The sequence below is a fragment of the Primulina tabacum genome, chromosome 17 (assembly GCF_025594145.1).
Source record: "Primulina tabacum isolate GXHZ01 chromosome 17, ASM2559414v2, whole genome shotgun sequence".
Classification (NCBI taxonomy): Eukaryota; Viridiplantae; Streptophyta; class Magnoliopsida; order Lamiales; family Gesneriaceae; genus Primulina; species Primulina tabacum.
The window spans coordinates 32,936,836-32,961,375 of NC_134566.1; the positions used below are offsets into that span (position 1 = coordinate 32,936,836).

At 36.6% G+C, this 24,540-nt stretch overlaps 4 protein-coding genes across 16 annotated transcripts; 1 reads left to right on the forward strand and 3 right to left on the reverse strand.

The window, feature by feature from the left end:
• Positions 1–646: 646 nt before the first annotated feature.
• On the reverse strand, positions 647–2,459 carry LOC142531001 (uncharacterized). Of its 3 annotated transcripts, none has more exons than XM_075636972.1 (4): positions 2,259–2,459; positions 1,578–1,680; positions 958–1,062; positions 647–874 (listed from the first exon to the last, which is right to left on the reverse strand). In XM_075636972.1, exons 2-4 carry the CDS (start codon positions 1,620–1,622, stop codon positions 758–760), a joined length of 267 nt encoding a protein of 88 aa, XP_075493087.1. In that variant the 5' UTR covers positions 1,623–1,680; positions 2,259–2,459; the 3' UTR covers positions 647–757. The 3 variants fall into 3 exon arrangements, with proteins under 3 accessions (XP_075493087.1, XP_075493085.1, XP_075493086.1); XM_075636970.1 differs by having other exon boundaries at positions 2,165–2,459; XM_075636971.1 differs by lacking the exon at positions 2,259–2,459 and having other exon boundaries at positions 1,578–2,158.
• An 820-nt stretch (positions 2,460–3,279) lies between these two features.
• On the reverse strand, positions 3,280–7,302 carry LOC142531012 (protein FAR1-RELATED SEQUENCE 11). 4 transcript variants are annotated; one of them, XM_075636989.1, is made up of 4 exons: positions 7,120–7,302; positions 5,390–6,415; positions 4,800–5,243; positions 3,280–4,154 (listed from the first exon to the last, which is right to left on the reverse strand). In XM_075636989.1, the coding sequence occupies exons 2-4, from the start codon at positions 6,365–6,367 to the stop codon at positions 3,528–3,530; spliced, it is 2,049 nt and encodes a 682-aa protein (XP_075493104.1). In that variant the 5' UTR covers positions 6,368–6,415; positions 7,120–7,302; the 3' UTR covers positions 3,280–3,527. The 4 variants fall into 4 exon arrangements, with proteins under 4 accessions (XP_075493104.1, XP_075493107.1, XP_075493106.1 ...); XM_075636992.1 differs by having other exon boundaries at positions 7,074–7,302; XM_075636991.1 differs by having other exon boundaries at positions 7,059–7,302.
• Positions 7,303–8,335: 1,033 nt separating this feature from the next.
• LOC142531651 (uncharacterized) lies at positions 8,336–16,057 on the forward strand. The gene is made up of 9 exons (XM_075637862.1): positions 8,336–8,761; positions 9,525–9,674; positions 9,760–9,897; positions 10,008–10,166; positions 12,769–12,861; positions 13,100–13,216; positions 13,613–13,687; positions 13,819–14,042; positions 14,818–16,057. Exons 1-9 carry the CDS (start codon positions 8,381–8,383, stop codon positions 15,845–15,847), a joined length of 2,367 nt encoding a protein of 788 aa, XP_075493977.1. The 5' UTR covers positions 8,336–8,380; the 3' UTR covers positions 15,848–16,057.
• A 243-nt stretch (positions 16,058–16,300) lies between these two features.
• LOC142531652 (auxin response factor 1-like) lies at positions 16,301–24,324 on the reverse strand. 8 transcript variants are annotated; one of them, XM_075637868.1, is made up of 16 exons: positions 23,967–24,316; positions 23,169–23,209; positions 23,023–23,090; positions 22,155–22,270; positions 21,711–21,806; positions 21,518–21,574; positions 20,753–20,905; positions 20,583–20,667; positions 19,546–19,636; positions 19,301–19,465; positions 18,744–18,863; positions 18,579–18,654; positions 18,255–18,420; positions 17,689–18,164; positions 17,335–17,525; positions 16,301–16,919 (listed from the first exon to the last, which is right to left on the reverse strand). In XM_075637868.1, the coding sequence occupies exons 3-16, from the start codon at positions 23,066–23,068 to the stop codon at positions 16,751–16,753; spliced, it is 2,007 nt and encodes a 668-aa protein (XP_075493983.1). In that variant the 5' UTR covers positions 23,069–23,090; positions 23,169–23,209; positions 23,967–24,316; the 3' UTR covers positions 16,301–16,750. The 8 variants fall into 8 exon arrangements, with proteins under 8 accessions (XP_075493983.1, XP_075493982.1, XP_075493984.1 ...); XM_075637867.1 differs by having other exon boundaries at positions 23,952–24,316; XM_075637869.1 differs by having other exon boundaries at positions 17,689–18,131; positions 23,023–23,209; positions 23,952–24,324.
• Between the last annotated feature and the right edge of the window lie 216 nt (positions 24,325–24,540).

Consider the following 24,540-nt stretch of genomic DNA (forward strand, 5'->3'; position numbering starts at 1 on the left):
AATTTTCCTACATAATTTGGATCAAGAAATTCCTCTTTCCTCGAGAGGATAACAAGGGACTCTCTTAGAATTCTGTAGATGATTCTACGCCATTATTTTATTTTTTGAGCAAAAACTTGTGTGAGACGGTCTCACGGATCGTATTTTGTGAGACAGATCTCTTATGTGGGTCATTAATGAAAAAATATTACTTTTTATGCTAAGAGTATTATTTTTTATTGTGAATATCGATAGAATTGACCCGTCTCACAGATAAAGATTCGTGAGACCGTCTCACAAAAAACTTACTCTATTTTTTGTTAACGAATCGTCCAAACCTAAGACCTTAGTTTCTGATAGATGACTAAGTCATCGACATTTCTAAACAAAATTGAATAATAGAAAATGGTCCTCTTATTTCTTTGAACATGCATATTATAATTTTTTTTTTACCAAATTCCAACATTATGCAAAATATGTGCATCAAATACCAAAACTTAAGAAACTAAAAACTCAAGAAAGGACTAATAATGATCCAAATGCATTCTATATATTTGGATGATATTTGAATCCATGGATTGGAAAAGTTGAAACTTTCATTTTTAGTCGTATCTTCAGTATAACAATGAGTCATAAATTCTTTTCCCGGATCAAATAAAATCTAGACTAAACCTAAGTTAAATTCATATATTGCCGTACCAAGAATGACATTCAAGTAATTCCATTCATGAGTAGCAGCATTATGCTTGCGTTACATGGTGAATTTCTAGTTTGAACGTTAAGCTCGGGCAAAAGCCTTCGACTCACTCGTCTCAAGGTTCTCTTTCCTGCATTCTCTCAATCTCTCTTTCAATTTTTTGCTCTCTTCAAAATTCGCCTTCCGTCTAAGAACTTTCTGCATAAAGATGTGGTTTAAGTTTATCGAATAAATTGATTGAAAATGGGCATTAAAATGGGTAATGTCTGACTAGAACTCACTTCTTGACGGAAACACATATCAAGCTTTATTTTCAAGCCTGTGCATTCACCAAAAAACTTCCCAAGAGGATGGTCTATGTGACACTTCTGGAATTGTTCGATAATCTGCACAACAGTCAGATAGATTTCAATATACACAAGAACATACCCACTTGGACAAATGAAAAAGGGCAAAGAAGTTTCAATTGGCGTAATTCCTACGGACAATATGAATTCAGCTGAGGAAATGGATAGCCGGTTAAAGTGTTTAACAAGTATGAAGCCAAATATATACTGTTTCCGCCAATCTTTTTGTTGAGGGAAAATAAAGAATACACCACAACAATGTTCTATCAACAAAGATTTGTGTAACACGGCACAAAGAATTGGTCACTTGATTTGTTTGGCAGAAGATAACACCACCATTTATGCAGCCTAGTTCAAATTTTTCACAAGAAAGCTAATAGCACCATGTATGCAATCACCATCGGATTGCTTGGAAGAAAGCTAATAGCATCATGTATGTTTTATGTTCAAAATTTTCTGCAGAAAGCTAATAGCACCATGAATGTCAGAATGTAACCAAATCAACTACCTTATTAATATAAAATGTGAGCAATTTCTGATTGGAAAAAACTCACTTCGGCACACATTGGATGCCTGTGGATTGTCAGAGGAGGATGCATTATGCTACTTGCCAACTACTTTATGCTTCCGAACAACCCAAGAACTATGTGAGAATTTCTGGGGAAAAAAAACAAAAACAAAGACAAAGGCGAGATCAGATTCAAACTCTGCTTCAAAAAACGGTGAGCCATGAATAAATTTTCTCTGAAAGTTTTGGCGACAAGTACGTTTAAATCACCCATTAAATTTTGTGCCTTTCATTAGCTCAATTTCAATCGAAATTCTTCTTATCCCTTCTTGGAAATTGCAAAATGATATTCAATTCTTTCTACTACCACGAAAGATCCTACCTTTTCAGTTCCGGGACGTTTTAAGGACAATATCGTGCTTCATATCATTGCAGTTTAATAGATTTGGAATTACATATATCATTTTAGACAGACATATTTCATATTTCGCATTTGGGTTTTTTCTAACTGAATGGAATCCCATTAATTCGAGTCTGCTCGACTCGAGCTCGCCTGGAGCCTATCGAACTCAAATCATGAAACAAGCGAAAGGAACTCCAAAATTCGAATAGAAGCTGAAAAATAAAGCAAACCTTGGCAAAAAAGATCGAACCAAATTTACTGTTCCCAGCAAGAGATGAAGTGCGAATACGATGGGAGAAGATAGGACAAAGATGAAGACTAGACCTGCAGGAGCAAGCGACGATGGCGGAGAACAGTCGGCAATGTCTCTGATCTGTGGAACCGGAGCATGAAAATTGGTACGAGACGGTGGCAGAGGATAGTGCGGCGGAATGCGAGTGGAGTGGGGGGTGGCGGAGGGGATTTTGCTGGAACGGAAGAGAGCGAGTGATAGGTGAAATTTTGGAATACAGACTGCGACGTGCAAATTTTAAACTAGCGGATGGCCTTTGTGTAACATAATATTAAATATTTAAAATATTATTTAATTAATTTATAAAACGAATATATGACATTTATAATTTGATATAAATATTATAATTAATTTGTTTGTACACATTGTTATGTATGATAAAAAATCTATTTTTTTATTAAATTTAATTTCAATAAAAAATATAATAATATTATGGTAGAAAAAAAAAGTTTTTTGCGTTAAAAATACTAATCTTAAGATTTTTTTAAATTTAAAAGTTTTCAAATGTGTTGGTACGGTTAGGACTTCCATTTTGGGAGAATATTTCATATGTAAGATTGACGTGGTTGAAATTATTATAATTTATATATGGTGTTGAAAAAAAAGGTAAAAAAAAAGAAATTTTAGTATCTTTTTCAAACAGTTTTTCTAATCCATTGACACTTAATAGAATAGTATATATTTTTTATTATCAAACCCCGGCCCTTTGTTTTTTATATAATAATAATAATAATAATAATAATAATAAAAGCAATAATATGTATCAAAATAAAAAATTAAAATGAGGTAAAGCCCTGCCGCTTCAAATAAAATTGCAGGGGCCGTGCTTTAACCCCCATTGTAATATGTTTTTTTTTTTTAAAATTGATATATTTTCATTAATAATTACAAAAAATATATATAAAAACTAATTTAGTAATTTCGAATTCAAGTCACTTTTTGGCCCATGTAACAAATATGATCTATTAATTATGTTTCATTTTCCGGCTCATTTCTTTCATTGCTTTAAATTATCTACAGCAATAAAAGTTAATGGCGCGACACAATCAGAGGAAGGCAACTATATGCATAAATTTGAACATAGCAAGCACAAAAATGCGTCGAACGACATAAGAACTCCATGGCCGTTTTCACCCATACCAGAACATGCACCTAACCTACTATTTACCATTCCAAATCGCTCAAGTTTCACGGGCACCTCGTCTCATTTTACTCGTGCATCTCTTCTTTCTGAGAAAAACTATTCGGCTTTGCTGAGCATTCTGTTTCCCTCCATGTCGACCCAAACGATATATGCTGATTTAAGTTAGACTCCTGTGTGCGGAGGACAGTTCTCTCAAACCAAGTGAAGAAATGGGTTGTTCCCTAATTCGAGATATGAGCACAGAAATTTGCTCGGTTGCTAGATCTAACCGATCGTTTGATTTAGCAGACTCTGATATAAGAGTTGATACCATGTTTTGCAATAGCTGAACCCTTTCTGAATGATCATTCCGAGTGGCCTGAAGATTCTGATGTCTGTTAGATGGCATGTTGATTCTGCGCCAACGCAGAAGCAGATACCTATCTGGGATTTGGAAGCAATTCCCAGTTGAAAGAACTCTGAGAGCATGCTTGCAGAGGATTCCAGAGAACTCGAACTGGTGGCAGCTGCAACTGATGATGTCTTCTCTGGGCATCCAATAAACTTTCCGACCCCCCTCAAGTTTTGTATGGTGTCTAACTAGAAAACCATCCTCCATCTGATACGAGGCATAGTGGGCAGCAAGAACTAGTTGTTCTTGGAGCTTGGAAAATGCAAACGGTGTAAGAACTGTCGCAGCGTGGGATTCCATGGGGGCACCCGTTTTTAGGCTGATGTTTTGTATATTTTGCTGCATTGTTTGTTGTTCTCCAGCTTGATCCTTAAAATCCACTACTACTGCTGCCTGATGTTTATGGTGATATTACACACAGAAAGGGTCAATCAACAATTCTGATATTACTCGTGGAGAATTTTTAATTCCAAGTAATCAACAAACATATGCAGCTATTTCATAAACCTTTCACATTACTTGAGCCATTTTTAGACCGTGATCTGGTTCTGCTAAAGTTTATATCTCAACCACAAACCTAGTAATAATGTTAAGGAGGACGAGATTTCGGGTACTGACTCTCAATTTTTTTCCACAGATCATAGTCCATTATCGTCCATGACATCAAAACAAGTTTCTATGTCTTAAAGTCCCAGAAGGAATCCCAGAACAAAAGATGGTAGATAATTATAACTAAATAAACATAAAAAAGAAACAATTGAAGATGGTCACGTCCAAACACAGTCAATATTACAGTTTTAAGAAAACTATCATTATTCATTAAAAGTCCAACTTACAACTATAAACTTGCAGGTTCCACGATCTCTTCATATGAAAATATGTAGTGGCATAAAGCAAGGAAGGCATAAGTTATCACAATAAATATCACATAATAGCTCATATTACTGGGGGACAGCGATTGAATAAATTCAAACGGGGACATTCAGTTAAGCAGTAATACTAATTAAACACGACCTATTATCATTTAAGGGAAATCACCTGTTCAACAAAGTGTGCAAGCCGGGTTTGAGCACTCAAAAACCGTTGGATAAAAGAATTTATTGCCTTTGATTCACCAGTTGTGGTCATTCCAGCAAAAAAATGGCTTCGCAAGTAAGGCAATGCCCAGAGAGACCTAAGAGCATACAAGCTAGCTATGTGCCTGTTTGTATGCAAACCAAAAGAGTTCACCATATTTCTCCAACCCAATTCAAAATCTTCAGTCATTTCCAAATTATAAAGTCGATAGAACTCAGTTTTCCATTCATTGTAGTGCTCTCCCAAAACTGCGTTAAACCATGACGGAAACTTCGCCACTATAAGCCATATACAAAGAGCATGTTTGGTGGTGGGCATCTCCATTCCTATTGCTTCTTTGAGGCACATATTTTGGTCAGTCAATATTGTTTGTGGAGCTTTCCCATTCATAAATCCTAGGAAAACCTTGCAACAAAAATGCAGGATTAAGATGGGAACGCTGAGAAAAAGCAAGAGAAAAAGAAAATGCCCATTAAACAGAATATGCAGCCCACAGGAACATGAATTTTTTTAATTTAGTTTCTAAAACATGTCGCCTATCATATTTTTACCTTCAAAGCCCATGAGAATGACCTCAGATTTTCCTCCCGAAGGAGCACACAACCGAAGAAACAGGGCATGCCATAATTGTTCATTCCTACCCATATTCCCAGAGGCGTGTCAAATGCAGTCAGCCGATGTGTTGTATCAAACACCACTGCATCACCAAAAATCTCATATAACTGGATGGATGAGGCATATGACCAAGCGATATTCTCCAATCTGCCACTAGGATCAAGTGTAAACTCAAACTTAAAATTGGGATCTTTATCCTTGATATTTCTGCACATTTTAAGCAAATCTATGCTCTCATCCTCTGGGTCTACTTTTCTGAAAGACTGAAGCAAATTTCTAACGTCTTTCTCTGTGAAGGGTAAATATCCAGGCTCGACGCACTTTTCCAGTTCCAGTAGCCTCATCATCTGTTGTACCGAGATCCCTGTTTTTGCAAACATTAGAATCCGGTTTTTGTCTGTGTCTGATATGGTCCGATACGCAGGAAGAAAGCGCACTTGACTTGGTTCCAAAAGTTCATGATTATGGTGGTTTGCAAAACCAGTAACGCGCCAATCTGGTACACCTAATTCAGTTGATTTGCTTATACGCATATAGGCTTGGCATCCACAACGGGAAGATTTCCTGTTTCTTTGGGGCTTATTTTCATTGGATGCTTTCAATGGAGTATTTCCAGCCCGGTGGCAGACAAAGTAGCGCCTGGTGAGGCCTTTTCCAACACCATCTTTACCCTCTGTCCTATGACGCCTGATTGAAAAACCACAACGTTTCGCGAATTCACTGTAGAATTCATAAGCAGCATCATGCGTTAGGAACCTTTGCCCAATATATGGAATCATATCATTTGCCGTCTCTAGAGATAGTCTAGTTTCATCCGGTGATTCCTCGGTGCTGCTCGTACCATCCAAAGACAAGGATCTTCGATCCGAGGGATCATCATACACCAACATCATCTGCCCCACCTCTTCAGACATTGTAGCCTTGTCAAGACTGCTCAAACCAATGGTAATGTTGGCTCATTTCTAAACACAAAACAACGTTGCTCAAAAATCAGTGACCAAAAACTTCAGAGGGGAAAATACAGTAGTAAAAGATCCCATCCGCCTTAAAAAAAATCCACCAAAAGAAATTTCATAACCAAAACTGGGCGTATATGAAGTAACATCTCAGACATTAACCTATTAAAAAAAACATCCACTAAAAAGAATTGCATGACCAAAATTGTGCGTATATGAAGTAACATCTCAGACATTAACCCAGATACTAAGAACTAAAATTTAAAGCTATCGTAAATGATTAACATTTTAGTGCAATAACTTCAGCTAAAACCAGAGGCAGTTCAATACTATGTTTTTATCCAAAACATCTATCTTTTGCAATCCATTTTGACATATTCAGAGCTAAAAGCTCAACGTTGAAATGTCACAGTACAATACCAAACCCGTAATCCAATCATCATTATCTATCATTCATTTCAATAGCTCAGAAAACAATCAAAAAGTTAATTCGTGGGCCAACTCCAAAATTACCACAGAACAAATTTGACACTCCTAACAGATCTCTCAATTAAACGAAATTCATACAATCCACTGATGAGAAACGTATCCATCAATACACATTCAAGAGAAAAAAACAACAACAAAGGTGTATGAGCATCAGAATCACTTGCAAACGACGCACTGAGACATTTTTGCATAGCAATCGGTTTTCAATCAAAAGATCGTACATTGACACGATGACATATATGAATGTTTAAGCGTGAATCACGGTTCAACGGATCGTGTGAGATGTGATAGGGGGAAAATGCATGAATTCTGGGTTGATGCGTTGGGTGGAGATCGATGGCAGGTGATTAGAGGAAGGAAGAACCCTAAAGTGCGCAGGAATGTGAATTCACTGTTATATATGCGCGGCGCACGATACTATATAGCGCCTTTGGTTGCGTTATTATTATTATTATTATTATTATTATTGCACTTTGAGCCCTTGTTTTGAAAAAAGTACACTAAATGCATTTTTTTTAAAAGTAGATAGAATTGAATAATGTTAATGTTAATACATATTGTACTATATATATGTGTGTGTGTTAATTAAACTTGAATAATGTATAGTAACTAGTTTGATAACTCAATGTGAAACCAAAATGAATTTACATAGAAAAACGACGTTTTGGGTATTTTTTAAAGAGTAGGTATCTTGTGAGACGATCTCATGAATCTTTATTTATAAGACGGATCAATCCTACCGATATTCACAATAAAAAGTAATACTCTTAGCATAAAAAGTAATATTTTTTCATGGATGACCCAAATAAGATATTCATATCACAAAATACTACATATGAGACTGTTTCAAACAAATTTTTGTTTTTTTTAAAAATTCGATTGTTTGGACTGTCCACTCCTCGTTTAGAGGGCTCAAAATGTGTCTGAACGGCCGCTTAATTTAATATATAATTTTTTTTACTTTTAAAAGTTTAATTTTTTCAAAAAAATATTCGACATATTTTATAATCAATTTTTATCGGATAAAAAATAGAAATATGTTATTGATTTCAAGTTTAAATCTATGTAGAATAATTATTGAAGAAATATGGAGATGAACAATAAAAATTATATATTTTGGTAAAATACCGTCTGAGCATCTAAACACCAGGCGGTGGGTAGTCGTCTTCCTACTATTTTTTAAAACATTAACTAATATAATGCAAAATCTATTAAACAAAAAAATGATAAAATTTGAATAACTTTTAAAATGAAAAAACTTCTTCTCTCGCTAATTTAGCTTAAAAAAATCATTTGTAGGAGGGAAAATAATTTATTAAATTTAGTCTATATGTTAGTTTTTTTACACATATATTATTATTATTAAAAGTAATTTTTAATCCTACATCTTTCGATTTTTATAAATAATTTAATCCGAGTATTTTCAAATTCCCCTTAAATTTTAATTATAACACCGCGTGGTCGAGCCCTAGGGCCAAGAAGATGCCCGAGAACATGATCATCATCAACGAGATGGAGGAAGAAGATGAAGATGCCAGTGCTACCAAGGCGTCGGAATGCGCGGCGGCTAGTCGGAACGATAGGCGGAAGGCGGCGAAGAAGGAGAAGAGGAAGAAAAAGAGGAAGGATACGGCGGTGATTGCGCGCCAAGAGGAGGAGGATCGGCTCAACGATCCGGACGAGCTGTTGCGTCTCCAAGCCGAACAGGAGATGGAGAAGAAGAGAACCGAGAATGAAAGGAGGGAGTTCGAGGAGAGAGAGAGTATGATTCAGGAAGCGTGGGCGAGAAAGCGTGCTATAGAAGAAGAAAAGGAAGAGATGAGAAGAAAAGACTGGGAAGAACAACAATCGAGGCTAATTGAGGTGTGTCTCTTACTCCTTAGTTGCTGTTTTCTTATAACCATTCATTTCACGACTATTTGTATGCTGCAGTCTGCATGCGTTATTTGGAACAGCGGTTCTGAAATTTCTGCTTATGTCTTAATTCTATAACTCCTATCTGACATAGACGGAGATAGGGTGATTTGTCATAACGTTTAGGCTGATTTTTGGGGTACATATATTGGTAGCTAGTTTTTAAATGAGTTACAATCAGTTGCTATGCTAAGAGCGAGATGAGCTGGAAGTTAGTGAGTTCAGACAAGCCAGGGGGTCAGATGGAGCTACATTGAAGGAGATAGCTTTATAGTAAATGGAAGCGCCTGATAGAGCTTGATAACAGGCCAGAAAGAACGTGGTGTTGGATTTATTTAAACTTAGTAAGTTTGTGAAATTGTGTTGTATAGAACAGAGAAACCTCCAAGAAATATTTTACTTATATTGTCAAAGAGACTTTATATAAACTTTCAACGCAGTCGTATGACGTTAATTTTTGGCTTATGGGACTAAAAATGGTTCAGATGGTTAATTTTGGGTTTATGGGACTAAATATGGTTCAGATGCCTGAGTTATCAGTCTTACCGTGCTTACAATGTCATTGGAATCACGTATAACTGTAACCTATTACTTAATTTGCCTGCTATGGCTTTTTTTTTGTAAATCTACATCCTCAATTGTCTCCCTACGTTTGAAGTTGGGTGTTGCAATCGGGCTGTACTTATTATTAATAAGTGTGTTTTTCCATCAGGTTGGATACGAGAATGAAGTCGATGAAGGCGAATACGAGTACGTGGAAGAAGGGCCACCTGAAATTATATGGCAAGGAAACGAGATTATTGTCAAAAAGAAAAAATTAAGAGTGAAAAAGAAAGACCCTGAGCATCAGATAGTGACAGAGGTTTTACTTTTTCCTGTTCATGCTCCATTTTTCCTACTATTTCTACTTTCTAAATGGGCATGTGTTTGGAATCTTCATAATATAGGACCCTAACAGACCTACATCAAACCCCCTTCCTCCACAATCCGAAGCATTTGCTGATTATAAGAGTGCATCAGTTCCTTCTGCTCAACAGCTGCTAGAAAGTTTTGCTCAACAAACTCCAAATTTTGGGACGGAGCAGGTAGGATTAAGTGTCTTATCGAGTTCACTATATCTATACTTTTAGAACACAATCATTTTGTACATTCTTTTGCAACAATTGTAGCTCATCCCTGATTATCGGTTTGGCAGGATAAAGCTCATTGTCCTTTCCATCTCAAAACAGGGGCTTGTCGGTTTGGCTCACGTTGCAGCAGAATTCACTTTTACCCTGATAAGTCCTGCACCTTTCTTATCAAGAACATGTACAATGGCCCTGGACTAGCATGGGAGCAGGATGAAGTGCTTGAGGTCTGTTAATGAAGCCTTCACACGACTCCAGTATCCTGATATCAAGTCACACTCATGTGTACTATTTGACAATTCCTTGAATGAAGTACAACTAATCTCCCCAAAAAATTTTTCCCAAGAGAAACAACTTGACACTTTTCCAGTCTTGCGCTCTTGCTTTAAACTTTGAACCAGACATCTAACATTAACGATCGTGGTATATCACCTGTTTCTATGATACCCTTTTACCCTTTTTCTGCTTGAATAAAAAGATATCCCTGCTTCAACCACGAGTTAAGTGTACTTCTGTTTTTATTTGAGCAATTTTTTTCTGAAAAGCCAAAATCTTTTGTGCCACAATATGAAAAGTGGCTGATAAAATAGTGAAAAGACACCCATGTGCTCTTACTTTTTACCCCTATACCCTGGTCATTAGCTAGATTTTATTTGTTTGATTTGCATATAGAGTTCTGCTTTATTAATTCCATACATACTCTCGCCATTTCATGCGATTTACGAAGTTTCTGAGCATGAGTGGGTTTGTGGTTGGTTTCATGATATATGTTATTTTCTATATTTTATTAGGTGTAAACTTAGAAAAAAAATGTTTGTTGCTGTTGGTGAACTCAAAGCTTCGACTTTATTAAATTAGAGTGATGTCCAGAATGAAAGAAGGAATGTTAAAAATGAAAGAAGGTTCATACTTCGGATGATGGAAGGGTTTTCTTGAAGTCTTGAGATATAAACTATTTGTATCCTTTGTGTTCAGCAGTGAGCATCAATCTTTGCATGTGAAATGAAGGCTGCTTGTGTTTTAGCCTTGCGACGACCTCTTACTCTTTATTTGTTGATTTTTTCTTCTGCTTAGCGTCATATTTTGGCATTTATGTTGATCAGCATGCATCAGTAGACTTATTGACTTATTTCTTGTATCTACATGTGACAATTGACATTTTTGGTGTTCTTTATCTGCTTCAAGACTTCTTAAAATAATCATAATGAGTTCCTTAATTACTTCTAGTGTAATGTGGAGCTTCTATTTCTGGGATGTTGGACTTCTCCTGTTGATAGATGTAACTTCTTAAGGTTTGAGCTTGAATAAATGAAGGATATGGTCTTATCTATTTGCCTTAGTGAATATTTACGTAATCTTTGATTTAAGTGTTTTTGCAAACCAATTGCTTTATTATGCCTATTACTATTTCACGTAAATATGTGCATAAGAATCAGATCTCCTAGTTAAAGACAGAGTCTAGGCAAGTTGTTAGCTGAATGAGCTCAATTTACACAAAGTAAACTGTGTTAAATAGAAATCATAATTCGTATGAACCTAATTATAGTGAGCTGCGTGAGGAAGAAATTATTGTCACACTGTGTGTTGGCTGAGGATTGTATTTTGAATTGTGAGTTGCATTTATTTGTGTTTTTTTTATAAAGACTGATATTTCAAATTTAAATTAATTGCATTATTTTTTTATTATTCTCTCTCTGTGCTGTAAGTAGATGGAAATTATTGGCCTTTTTTGTTTTAAACAATTTGGTATTGTTCGGTTGGTTTATAGGATGGTTAAATAATAGACAATTTAAATGAATTTGAGTGCTAGATAGTTTCATTTAAAAGAGAGAATAATTTATTAATGGAGGGATAATTTTTAATTTTTTTTCTTATTTGAGAATTTTTCCCTTATTATTAAATAATTTTTAATATTCAAATTCATTATATTTATCTTCCTTTTATTTGGTTCTCATGCACATAATGATGATTAAATGCTGGTTCCATTCTCCGTCTATTTCTCCGTCACATGGATATTGTTTCTTCTTTCATCTCCATTTACAAATCACTCAAAGTCGAGATCGCTATTTCTCTGACTTTCTCTCTTTTGGAATTAGGTCACATAATTATAATTATATTTCTAGCATTTACAAATTTTTACCAACAATTTCATCACTAACATCGAAAGGATGTTGCTGTTAATATGAAGATGCCAATGAATTCAAGATAACAAACAGCTGTGGGCGGCCACTTACCTTATTGTGCCTTTTTTGAGATTATAGTTTATATTTAAGAATTGGGCCGTAAAAATCATTGGTGAACTAAGTGGGGCAACCGTCCTTGAAAAAATCCACCTCATTTTCTTTTGGTTTGTGCTGTTATGCAATTTTTTATTTTGGAATTTACAGAAAAAATTGTACAATACCTGCGAAATATTTTGTACCAAAAATCACCGTCAACACTTCATCATCTTATGCCATCGCCCTCATCATCTTATGTCATCGCTGCCATTATCATCCTCACCGTTGCCTCTACTATTCTGCCATTTGAGGAATGAAATTTTGTAAAATAATTAAGATAGTGGCATTTTGGTAATTTGCTTGTAATTCATAAGCCTTTGGTCTAACAGAGTAGATCATGAATTTAAGAATTTCCTCTCATGTGTGCGGGCACTGGAGTGCGTTTTTGGTCAAAATGATGGTTATTTTTGACACGAAGAGTCTTGGCATGCAATTTTTTTATAATTTGGCTCATCAAGTATGCATTTTGTCCTGGTTTGCAACTGTGCACTCATGTATTTAACCACATTTCTGTACAATCGACCCATCCTTTTTCCTTCTATTTTTCCAGTATACAGATGAAGAGGTTGAACGTGCTTATGAAGAGTTTTATGAAGATGTGCATACTGAATTTCTGAAATTTGGGGAGATGGTGAATTTCAAGGTATCCATCTATTCATGCTTGACAGAAAGTTATCTTCTGTTAATAAATTTCCTGTCTGCATGATGCTTGATATGAACAATATTTACGAGTAGATTCATTAGACATTGCATTATGAACTTCTAGTTAATGTTGCAAAGTAGGTTTTAGGTCGAGGATGGTGGCATTTACTCTGAAGCAATTGTTCATCTTGCAAGCGATCTCAATATTGATGCATGACAAATTAGTAGATTTGTCCCAGGTGTGCAGAAATGGTTCGTCTCATTTACGAGGAAATGTGTACGTGCACTATAAGAACTTGGATTCTGCTGAGCTGGCTTATTATTCAGTAAATGGTCGTTACTTCGGAGGAAAACAGGTATTAATTATTCTTTTCATGTAAAGCAAATTTCCTGTGACTGCCAGTTTTTATGAAGGAAAATGCTACCTGGACTTCCTGATGATATATTGGAATTTGTGGTGTTAATATTTCGAGGGCCTTATTTTATAGCTCTTGAAGCAAATAAAGGAGTGCAGTAATCTATCACATTATGTGATCTCATTTGTTAACTATTATGCCCTTTGTTACCTGTAGACTATAAATACATAAAAATTCCTTGGTGTTTTTAATTTGGGTGGGTCATACTGATACACAAACTTATTACGAATCCTACACCTCTTTCTTTCTTTTGATCTGTATACCTTCTCTTTTATTGTTATTTCCCAAATTTTATTCTTTAAATGCTATTTCTGTTGCTTACATTTGTTGTCAAAGTTGCAATGCGAGTTTGTTGCAGTAACGAAGTGGAAGGTTGCCATCTGTGGAGAATTTATGAAATCTAAGTTCACGGTACATTTTACCTTCCTGCCCAATTTTGATTCCTTCGCTCCTAAAATTTTTTCGTTCCCCCCACTGGGAGATGCATTTTTTGTTATTTTGTTGATACTTGTACAGTTATCCTGCATACATTTTCTCTTTAGACATGTTCACGTGGAATGGCTTGCAATTTTATCCACTGCTTTCGTAATCCTGGTGGAGATTATGAATGGGCTGATTGGGATAAACCACCTCCAAAATTTTGGGTGAAGAAGATGGCTTCTTTGTTTGGTTATTCTGATGAATCTGCATACAGCAAGCAGACCCAGGAAGGAAGCCCAAGGTTGTATAGGGATACCAGCAAACGTTCAGCAGATGATACAGAGAGGTCTGTTTTGTTGTAAACACTAAAATTGGAGTGAAAATAATTTAAATTTTATCTTAGAGCATTTTCCCCTTAAATTACCAAAATTAAAATAAAATCATCAACAAGGAACTATACTTCATGGCAATGGAAGCTTGCTTAACAAGTATGTTTCGATAGCTCCGTGCCGCACCAAATAGCCACCTATGAACAGATTGCAGGCTGTACAAACCCATATAGACCTAGAAAACCTCAAGAAAGACAAATAGAATGGAAATTTTTCTCTACAGTATGAGATTAAGTGGAAAATAGCTATTAGTTACCCGGGAAAATCAAGGATCTTGCAAGATCACGCAGATGAGATATGGAGGGTAAGGAAGGGTGAATTGCAGGGGCGGTGGATTTGAGATTGTGGGGGTGAACTGTGGAGTGAATATTGTTTTATATGGTTGTATACATTGTGTCCATGGTTGAAAAGGAATAAGGCTTACATGGTGAGGAACAAAATAAATTAGGCTCGAGCTCTGCCAATTCATATTTGAGATGAGCTCTGCCAATTCTTATTTGAATCCTGCCAATTCGATTAATTTGCATGCCTGTAACTTTATGAGATTCTTGATTCTTACTACCTTATAAATTAGGCTCGAGCTCTGCCAATTCATATGTGAGATTCTTGATTCTTATTACCTTATGAATGATTTTATAATTTGTTAGTTGTTGCAGCTTTACCTCTGGCTTAGAAAATTATTGTTTTCTGGTTTCACACACAGATTTGTTGAAGTTATTTGGTTTCTTACAGACACCACTCGTGGAGATTGCGATCAAAAGAAAGTGGTTATTCTAGAAGTTCAAGAAATTACTCGGAGTCTTATACCCAGAGGAGCACACATCAGCAGCAGCGTAGAATCTCTGACAGAAAGCAGATAGAATTTCTTGATGAGAAATCTTCTGACAAAATGATGTCATTTTCAAGACTGAATTACAGTAAAAACTCATCTAGTGATAGTGAATCGGATAGAGATTGGTTGGACAGGGGATTTAGGGACAAGCTTGATGGAAGCTCAAGAAAAGGGAGTCGAGTGCACACCACTAAAAAGTTGGAATCTCAAGGTCATCAATGTGATGGGAAGAGGACATGTGAGACCATTTACAGTGCGAACTGCAAATATGCAAAAAAAAATACGGAACACGGGGATAGAAGACACAGAACCCAGGATGAAGGTCGTGCTGCTAGTTCAGTAGGAGATTTGTCAGATGAAGACGGTTATGATATAACAAACAAAAGTGGTAGGATTAATCCAAGGCAACAAGAAAAGTTTTCAGAAGCACCAGATGATCACCGGGATGGGAGAAGCAAAACTTATGAAAGTGACGTGAATAGTGGTTGTTCGAGTGGGGAAAGGGGGACATATTCTTCACACATCCACAACAAGAAGTCTTCAAGGTCTGTTAATTGTGAGGTATTTGAAGATGATGGGCCCCCGCTCACGACAAATAGTCCAAGTAACCTAATGGACTATGCGACTCGGGAATATTTGGGCAGACAGCATGAAGAAGTTGAGGCAGATAATGAGGCATGCGGTAATCGAGCTTGGAGGTGTAAATCTTCTGATAATTCGAGAAATACCCCCATAAAAGATACGGGGAAACCGGGATATGTCAAATTTGAGAAACTGTCTTTTAATCACGCTGAGAAATTGAAAAGAAAAAGAGATGGTGACAAGAGTCGAGCGCTGGATCACAATGGGGGGAAGTCGCATCCTCTCGCATTCAGCATTGATGAAAATCTTGACAAGAGAGGCCGTTGGGAGCCGGACGAAGTTGGTTAAGTAGGGCACCGATTATTAATTTGGCAAAAATCCGTTGGCAATGATCTTGTTATAAGCAAGACATTTTGCCACGTTAAGAGTTAAGATATGCGGAAACACAAATCAGCTCATGTTAGGACCACATGTCCAGGAGTCTGCTGTCCAAATTGTTATTTTACTTGCTTTGAGCACATGATTTTTTTCTTACCGTATTATATAGGTTGCATTATTGATTATTCCAAAATATTCGGTCCCAGCTGTTGAAGTTTCTCCCTTAACTGGAAGGGTACTTCGGTTTTGATAAATTATAACCCACACCACAATCAACGTTCCAACCGCATCTATATTACGAGAATATCATTAAATCACACGGTTAGGTTGTTATACGCTCGGCACTGTGGAAGGTGGCGATCAAAACTTAGCTTAAAGTGATTATTGAGTATACTTCTCTCTGACATGAAACGACACGATAGCTTGATGCAAAAACTACGCTTTCAAATATTTTTCTATTCGCGTTTATAACTCGTTTGATGCAACGCAATCGTAACAAACCCTTCCCTCAACTGATCGGCCCTCAACTGATGGGCATATCTCAATCCTCATCTAAGATCTTAGTACCACTTGGATCTAAACAAGTAAGCACTAGATGATTTCCTCTCTCAACACAGTAGCACAATACAATCCTTACCCATAAGAAACCGCTTTTCTATGCTAACAACAACATAAAAGACAAAAACTTGTGCATCACCAGCATATATCCTCAGCAACCACGAAGGAACCAGCCAAAGCACTCGTGCACAGCATCACAGCTAGCTGGTTAACAAATTTGATATTCATTTCATTTGCTGACTGTCTTCTATCCCGTAAATTCTAAAATTGAACAATTTTCAACTTCATTACAAGTTAGAGAGAAGTAGGAATGCGTCAGCAGCCAGATCCCACGGTTGAAGATTGTTCTTCAGCACCAATGTCAGCTTCTGACAGGAGTTTGGCAGATTTAACTTCATTTAGAGAGAGTTTTATCTTGGGCGAAAGTTTCTTGGCCTCCTCCGCTGTGTAGATGTATATTTTCTTAACCATCATGCAGAATTCACTAGAACAGTTCGAAAAAATCAAACATGATATTAGCATTTTAAGAAGCGTACCCTTGTATGAGAAGCCAAAAGCCATAAAATGGCATGTAATTTTAGATAACACTCAATAAGGATTGTCTTTTGGGTAGAGTTATAATGTCAGACTTAAGTGAAAGTTGTATAGAGATACCATAAATGAATTATGTAAGTATGAATGGCAACACATAATGTCAGTGGTGTGACTAGTGTCGACTTCTGTTCGAGCATTTGGATACCTGTAATAAAGTTCCAAACTATCCTAACGAAAGCAAAATATTAATATTCAAACTGATGAGAGCAAAAGTGAGTCCTTCACAATTAAATGTGGGAAAATACATAATCTGAAGAAAATAAACATAAAATGAACACAAAAAAGAGAAGAAAATTCAACTCAACTGCCAAGGATCATCTCCAACCATCATCATGTCATCCTCATTATCTGTGTAGACAACCAGCCATTTCTTTGCTGAACCAGAAAGTTCCCCTTTGATTTCAAAAATCTCTTCAAATTTCTTAAGTAAATCCTCGTAGCCATCAAGCCTGGTCAAATCTACAGCCCTTCCAACTGCAATGCCTTGCATGTGAACCTACAGAAAATAGGAACGCACTTAACCAACCCATTTCCACAAGGGTTTTAAAACGCAAATAGGAAACTGTTAAAAGGCAGCAATCTGAACAAACCTTTGATTTCCCTATTCCTCACATCTAGAATCATTTAAATACAGAAATCTTAACGGACGTCAAATATACCTTGGTGCAGCTTCTGATTTGCTTGTTGTGTGGCTCAAGGGAAGATCTCAAGCCTGACCTGTCAGGTTCAGAAGTCACCAAGGGAAGATCGGTCAGGTTGCAGCTTGAGGGCTCTGCCTCTGAATTTTGCTTCAATTCAGTATCCAGGGGAGCATGAGTATCCGCAACAGCTGCTGCTCCAATTCTTGCTGGTGAACTGTCTCCGAAGGTTGAATGGTCCAGCAATTCAATCCCAAACAGCCTGTAGCCATTAGCATGTTTCTTTTCACTAACAGGTGCGAATGACTCTGCAGGGGTATCAAAATTCGGCTGGTATGTTATTGAATTGCTCGAAACTGGCAGCAAAATTCTATTGTACTTTGACGACTTGAGTAGGCTGCCAGGACTAAATTTAGTAGATTGATGAATATCTGGTCCAGGTTCCGGATCATGGTAAGACAATGCTGAAGGGGAGTCAGAAGGTGAATTCCACGTACCTTTCGGGTTCAGGAATAATTAATATTTTTAGGAAAAGAATGCACTCAAGGATTATTTAACTAACATCACCAGAGAAATATGGACAATACCGAATGGATTAAGATCTTGCCAAGATGAAATCATAACAGGCGGCCGGGTCCGTTTATTTCTTTGTTGGATCTGTGACGTGGGAGAAGTTGCTGCAGTAAGTGGTTCTATATCCCAAGGTGAAACTCTATCAGGACGCAAAACCAGCGATGGTTCATCCCACTGGACCTGGAGACATGCAATGAATCAGGAAAGCTATTTATTTATAATCCAATTGCAAAACTCCAATCATACAGATAAGACGTAAAAGGGCAGGAACCTTCTGCTTGTGAGGGGGCCAAATCACATAGAAATGGACCACCTGCTGATTTATAGTAAATGTTTACCTTCAACGATCTCCATTCTGAATCAGGCCATGTAGACGTAGAATTATCCTCAACACCGACAATTGTCCCACTAAACCTGTATGCATTCATGATTTTTAAAATCATCATGGAAAACAACTAATTTTACTTCTCTAAACTCAAAATTGAATCCGCCAAAAAACTCGCCTTCTTTCTGGAACCTCTTCACCCTCAAACTTCATCTTAAACCTCATCCCCACCGACAGTTTATGATTTCGAGCTTCAAGATACTTGTTTAAACTTACAATGAATTCTGATCGACTGGTCCTGGTCACAAAAGGTTCCAAATTTAAAAACTATCCTCCAGAAAGCCATCATAACGATAGGAAATGAAATATACATAAAGCCTAGACAAACTGATTAAGCAGTACAGCATTGCACACATTATGCATTACCCAAAAACTTCTCCGCACTAAGACTGTTTAAGGACTAGAAGAATAATAATTGTTCTAAACGTAGATTTCTTCAAGACTAAGTTATTTATGCTGGTCAAAATGTCTCTTAGTTTATTGTAGAAACTTCTACGTTTCAAGGAAAAAATGCTTCACTTCAATGCTGAACAGGACTGTATAACATGTTTTATATCTAAAACCAATTACAATATTTCCGAGGATGCAATATAACACACTTAATAGTTACCCAATCTCACAGAAAATACAACTGAAAATTCTCAAAAAATGTATCACTATAAGTAGGAAAAAAACCTGGGTTTATAAAAAACCGAAAAACGGCTCCTAGTGGATATGGCATGTGATGCAGTAGCAAGGACCCCCAAATGCATACTATGACTTGATATAACAGAAGATGGCATATTATTCAGCTGTCTCATGAGTCTACGCACTCCGACTCGAAGATCTCCGTTTTCTTCTCTACAAAAATTCATGAAACGACTGGTTGTTAGCAAAATCATTCAACAATATGGACCAACATTATTTTCAAAGTATCATACCTTAGAAAGATAAAAGCATCTCCAGCAACTAACTTTTTTGCACTAACGAAGACACTCCATCCGGTGGTCAGTAAGTGGCGCCTTGGTTGACCTGAAAATGACATGTCAATGGGGTGTAAACATGATAAATTTACTGCCCGCCGGATGTTCCTATTTAAAAATGTCTTATGTCTTGATATAGATATATTTTTTCCAAATGAAACATCGCTTTATAGGGCCGTAAGATTGCATTAAAGTCTAGTTTAAACTCTAATCTAAATCTCCAAAATAAGATTTACTTTTGATTCTCGTAGGAAAGGTTATATAGCATAATAGGTCCACACCAACCAGTACCCATATTTGGTAACCACAAAATAATGACAGGGATGCCGGACGCTAGTAGTGAATAGCAGATTAATCAAAAGGAGGTTTTTGGCAGGTGTTTTTGCTATCGAATCTTATATTCTAGGACATTCACCGTCCTCGCTCAGCAGCAACATATATTTCCACTCAAATAATCTCGCAATATCGATAAAAGAGTATTTTACATCCTTAAAAATTTTAAAATTGATTCATGTTTTTAGTTCGCTCTATTATGAAACCAACTAAGGTTCCAACTACTTCAACATTTGGACTACAAGGATATATTAACTTCACAGTGACAGAATGGGCAGTAAGCCTTGTGCGTTACCATTTACAAGGAAATTTGTAAAGCATTAATCTCAAACCACTGCATCATGGGTGAGGAGCGTGAAAACTCAAATTAAGCTAGATGCACAGAAGCAAGATTAAAAAAATGCATTATCCTAAAAGTATAGTAATTAACTTCATATCTTCTCAACACAGTATCACTAAAAAACAATGCCAATGCAATTTTACAGATAATACTAGATAATTGATATATTGGCATTATGTCAAAGTACATAGAGATCGGTACACCGAAAATTTCACAGGATGCAAGGTTTGTATCTATTAAATATGATGAAATGGACTGGCTTCTGAGATGAATTGGTGTGATCTTGTCTAAAATTCTATCCATCAAACATTAAGATTCTAACCTCGGAAAATGTGACGGAAATTCCACTGATTACCATGAAGATCAGAAGCAACCAACTCCTGCGAGGGTGGTTGCAGAGACATATCCTACAATAAGATAACATTTTAAGCCCAGGAAACGAGAAGAAAATAAAATGCAGGGGATACTGAAAGCAAACGATTAAATTCTTACCAATGGAGGTAAACAATCATCTGCGTGCTTTCGTAAAACAGAAAACCCACCATGGGTGCTGGTATCAGAAGCAGTAAGAGTCTTGCAAAATGAACGAACACTACACCTTTGAGGTTCCGGTAAAGAAGGATCTGGGCTTGTGATCTCATTTGGCTAATCCACCAAACATAATAAAACGATAAGCATTTGGGGTATTAGTAACCAACCAAGAAGCCGTGTTTAATGTGCTAAAATTGAAAAAGATGTTATGGCATCAGATAAGTTTGATATGCCTATCTTGTTTTATAATTAAGTTTAAATCGTGAAATAAGTTCTGACATGGTTCATCATTAACCTCCTAGAAGAAAGAGCTGAACATAAATTACTCGAAACAACTTCAAATATTTGATCATATTCCAATAAAAATATGGACTCAGGTCTCAGCCACTCTTGATTACTGTTGTGGTAAAAGAATGATATCCTGACCATTCCACCATCAGCCATGAGTTGCCTCAATATAGGACTAGTGTTTGTGATGAAATAACTCTTAGGCCAGGGAGCAGGGAAGCAAGAATTCCATCGATGAAAACTACAACAGTTGCTCAGGCAATTTTTCTAAAATACAAGTTTTTGCCACTATAAATACACTAAGTAGCTTCCCTCGACTAAATTCTTGATTGCTGTACTAACTAGCACCATATATACAACACGAGAGTTGCAAGAACTGCTCAGATCAAAAGAACGCGTAACAAGTTTAATAGTATCAAACAGGGGATTGATACATACATCTTGCTCAGGTATCAGTGTTATCTGTGCATATACCTCATCTGTCTCTTTTTCAGCCTACAATTCAGACGAGGAGTCAACAACAGAGTACACAATTGTAAGAATAAATTGAAAAATTTGGTATCATCAAGCCACTTAAGGACAGATAACAGATTTACACTTGATCCAGAAAAATATCTCAAAGGAATCTCACCCGCAGCGAAACATTCATTACTTTGCAAAGGATTTTACTGGGTAAGTTGAATGAATGAAGTTGCTGATCCAACCCCTTATCGGTGGATGCTTCAAGCTAGATTATATTACAACATAAGTAAATAAGCACACAAAAAACCCATATATGGACTTGACAAAATAGCATAAAATATTACAGAAACAAACCTAAATCAGCTCTTGAAACAAAAATTGGAAATTGAAAATAAATGTCTGACATCTAAGCTATACAATAAAAAAAATTACCCTGAAAATGGACAATGCATAAAAAGTAATGATGCAATTCATGCAGACTCTTGCAAGAATAATACCAGGAAAAGAGAAAATCTACCGGAATCCTGTCCATTTCAACGGAATGTTGACAAAAACTAAAGCACACACTCAAAAGAAAAAAATTAGGAGAAATGATAGACGGAAACAGCCCAACCTGTTCCATGTGACCTTCCAGAAAGTAATACACCCGTTCCCCTTCCTGAGGAAGGGTAACAAGGGGCCCACCGCAGGCATGCCACAGTTCTCTGTACAAAGCATCATTTGAGCCCCCTAAAATAGAATAACCATGATAAATTACCATAACAGAAGGTATACCAAAAGGGTAAAAAAAATAACGCTGTCAATTTTACACCGCAGCAAAATCATGAAAGATCTACTTATTTCAATGGATGTTTTTCTCTTCAAAGACAATAGGCGAAGTATCCTTCTAATTGCACGATAATCAGCACAATACAAGTACTAAAAATGGGATCTATGAAAAGCAGTTTCCACACTATACTGCCTATTGGAATTTGGAACCAACCCCCCTGCTGCTGTTCCATCCAACATGTAGCTCGGGGAAGAGGATGTGCTTCATGCTTCTTTGTCGAGTATAAAACGCAGGCTGCTAATATACGCAGGCTGCTAATCTTTGGAGATAGAAATGAATCACTATTTAAGGACAAACAACGGAATAATAATGATGTACTTTTTTAGAAAATGATAGTGGATATTTGGGTTACAGCAAATTGCCCAAAGATAGGATTATAATTATTAAGGGTTCATGACTCTTTTGCACCAATTAGGAGTATCACACTTCCCTGAACGATCATACTCCATCGCACACCGATGTACAAACATTTTGAAAGAAAGCACCATCATTAAATTTGACATTCACATAGCAAGCGGCGGCAATGCATGCAAATGTAACTAAGTAATATACAAAGACGAAACAGTTGAATCAGTGGATAAATTAAAATCCTAAGACTGAGTACAATTAAACTACTCAACATCAGATGAGTACTTTGCTTCATAATTCAAACCTGGGGGAGGCCCTCTGGCAAAATAATCTGCAGAAAGATGTGCCATGAGAACACCAACTCAAAATCTACTGGAGTCTAGATGCCAAATATCAGGGTTTATTGTTGAATTCCTTCAACTAATGATGTACAAATCGCGTCACACTCACTGGATAATAACAACCAGTTTCTTGATGTACCCCATTATTACCTAATTATGAAAAATAAGAAATAAACTCACAAGCAGTTGATACCACAAATATATTAAAGTTCAGTTAAAATAAATTCTTCACCCACACTTTCTCATACGCTAATCAGAATATCACACGTAATAACCTTTAATACAAAGCAATAGCAGTTAAATCGTCCGTCATTCTTCCATAAAAAATACTTCTCAACCAGAAATAATCAGTTGACGGCCGTTGTCAAGCACGTGCAATAAAATAAAGAATGTATTTAGCTTCTAGCACTGTATAGAAAGATGATTCTTTCTTCCATTGCATCCAAGAAAAGTTTAATTTTTCCATCGCATACAAGTGAAGGTCTAAAAGACTTGTAAACAATTGAGAAAAACTTGAAAGACAACCTAGTTCTTTTTTTTTTTTTTTTTGAGAGAGAAAAAGCTACTTTTTCATGACCAAGAAAATGGAAAACTAGTTCAAATTCAAGGTTCGTGCTAAAACAAACCAAACAAATCCAGACTCCATATTTACACTTCAAAGAGCTTTGAGATAAAATACGGCAACCATAAGAATCCATCCAGATAACCAAACTATAGACGAATTGTCCAAATCTTCAACATGCCCGCCTATCTGGACGAAGAAAAGTTTTATCCAAATTGGATAATCCTCCGTTCGAGCTTTCATTTAATTAAAATCTCTTATCCGCAGCTAAGACAATCGCACTAACAAAGTTAATCGAAAAGCACATAATCCAACAAATTCAACAAATACCGAAATCGCAGCTACCTTTTCCACCTCAATTTTGAGAATCAGCTCGCAACCCTATGAACATCCGCCGTTTCCATTATTTTCTACCAATCATGATAACCAGCATCCCCCCTTCCACCGAACTTGCGAGCACAAGAGTAAATCTCAGCTCCGGATTTCTAGAAATTCAGCTCCAATATCAAGAGCACACGATAACCTCGGGGGGAAAAAGCGAAGATGAAAAATGAGAAAACAAGAGAGAGGAGGGAGAAACACGGAAGTCTTTTGCCCTGGCTGAAGCAGACAATACTCAGAATCACTCTCTCTCTAAAATGTGTGTGAATATATTATTCACACAGTCTGTATATCGATGTGTATCTATGCTTTTCTTTTCTTTTCTTTTATTAATTTAAGATGAGAAAATAGAAATTATGGAGCATCGATCGAGGTGGAGCGCAAGGGAGTGCGCAATACGCACAAGGCGCAATGAAGTGGGGAGAGGGGGACATCCAGGATTATGTTTGCCTTTTGACCGCAAATCTCTTCTTAATCATTTCTGTTTAATGTTTTGTTATCAATAACTACTCTCCTCCTAGACTTACTTTATTTTCAC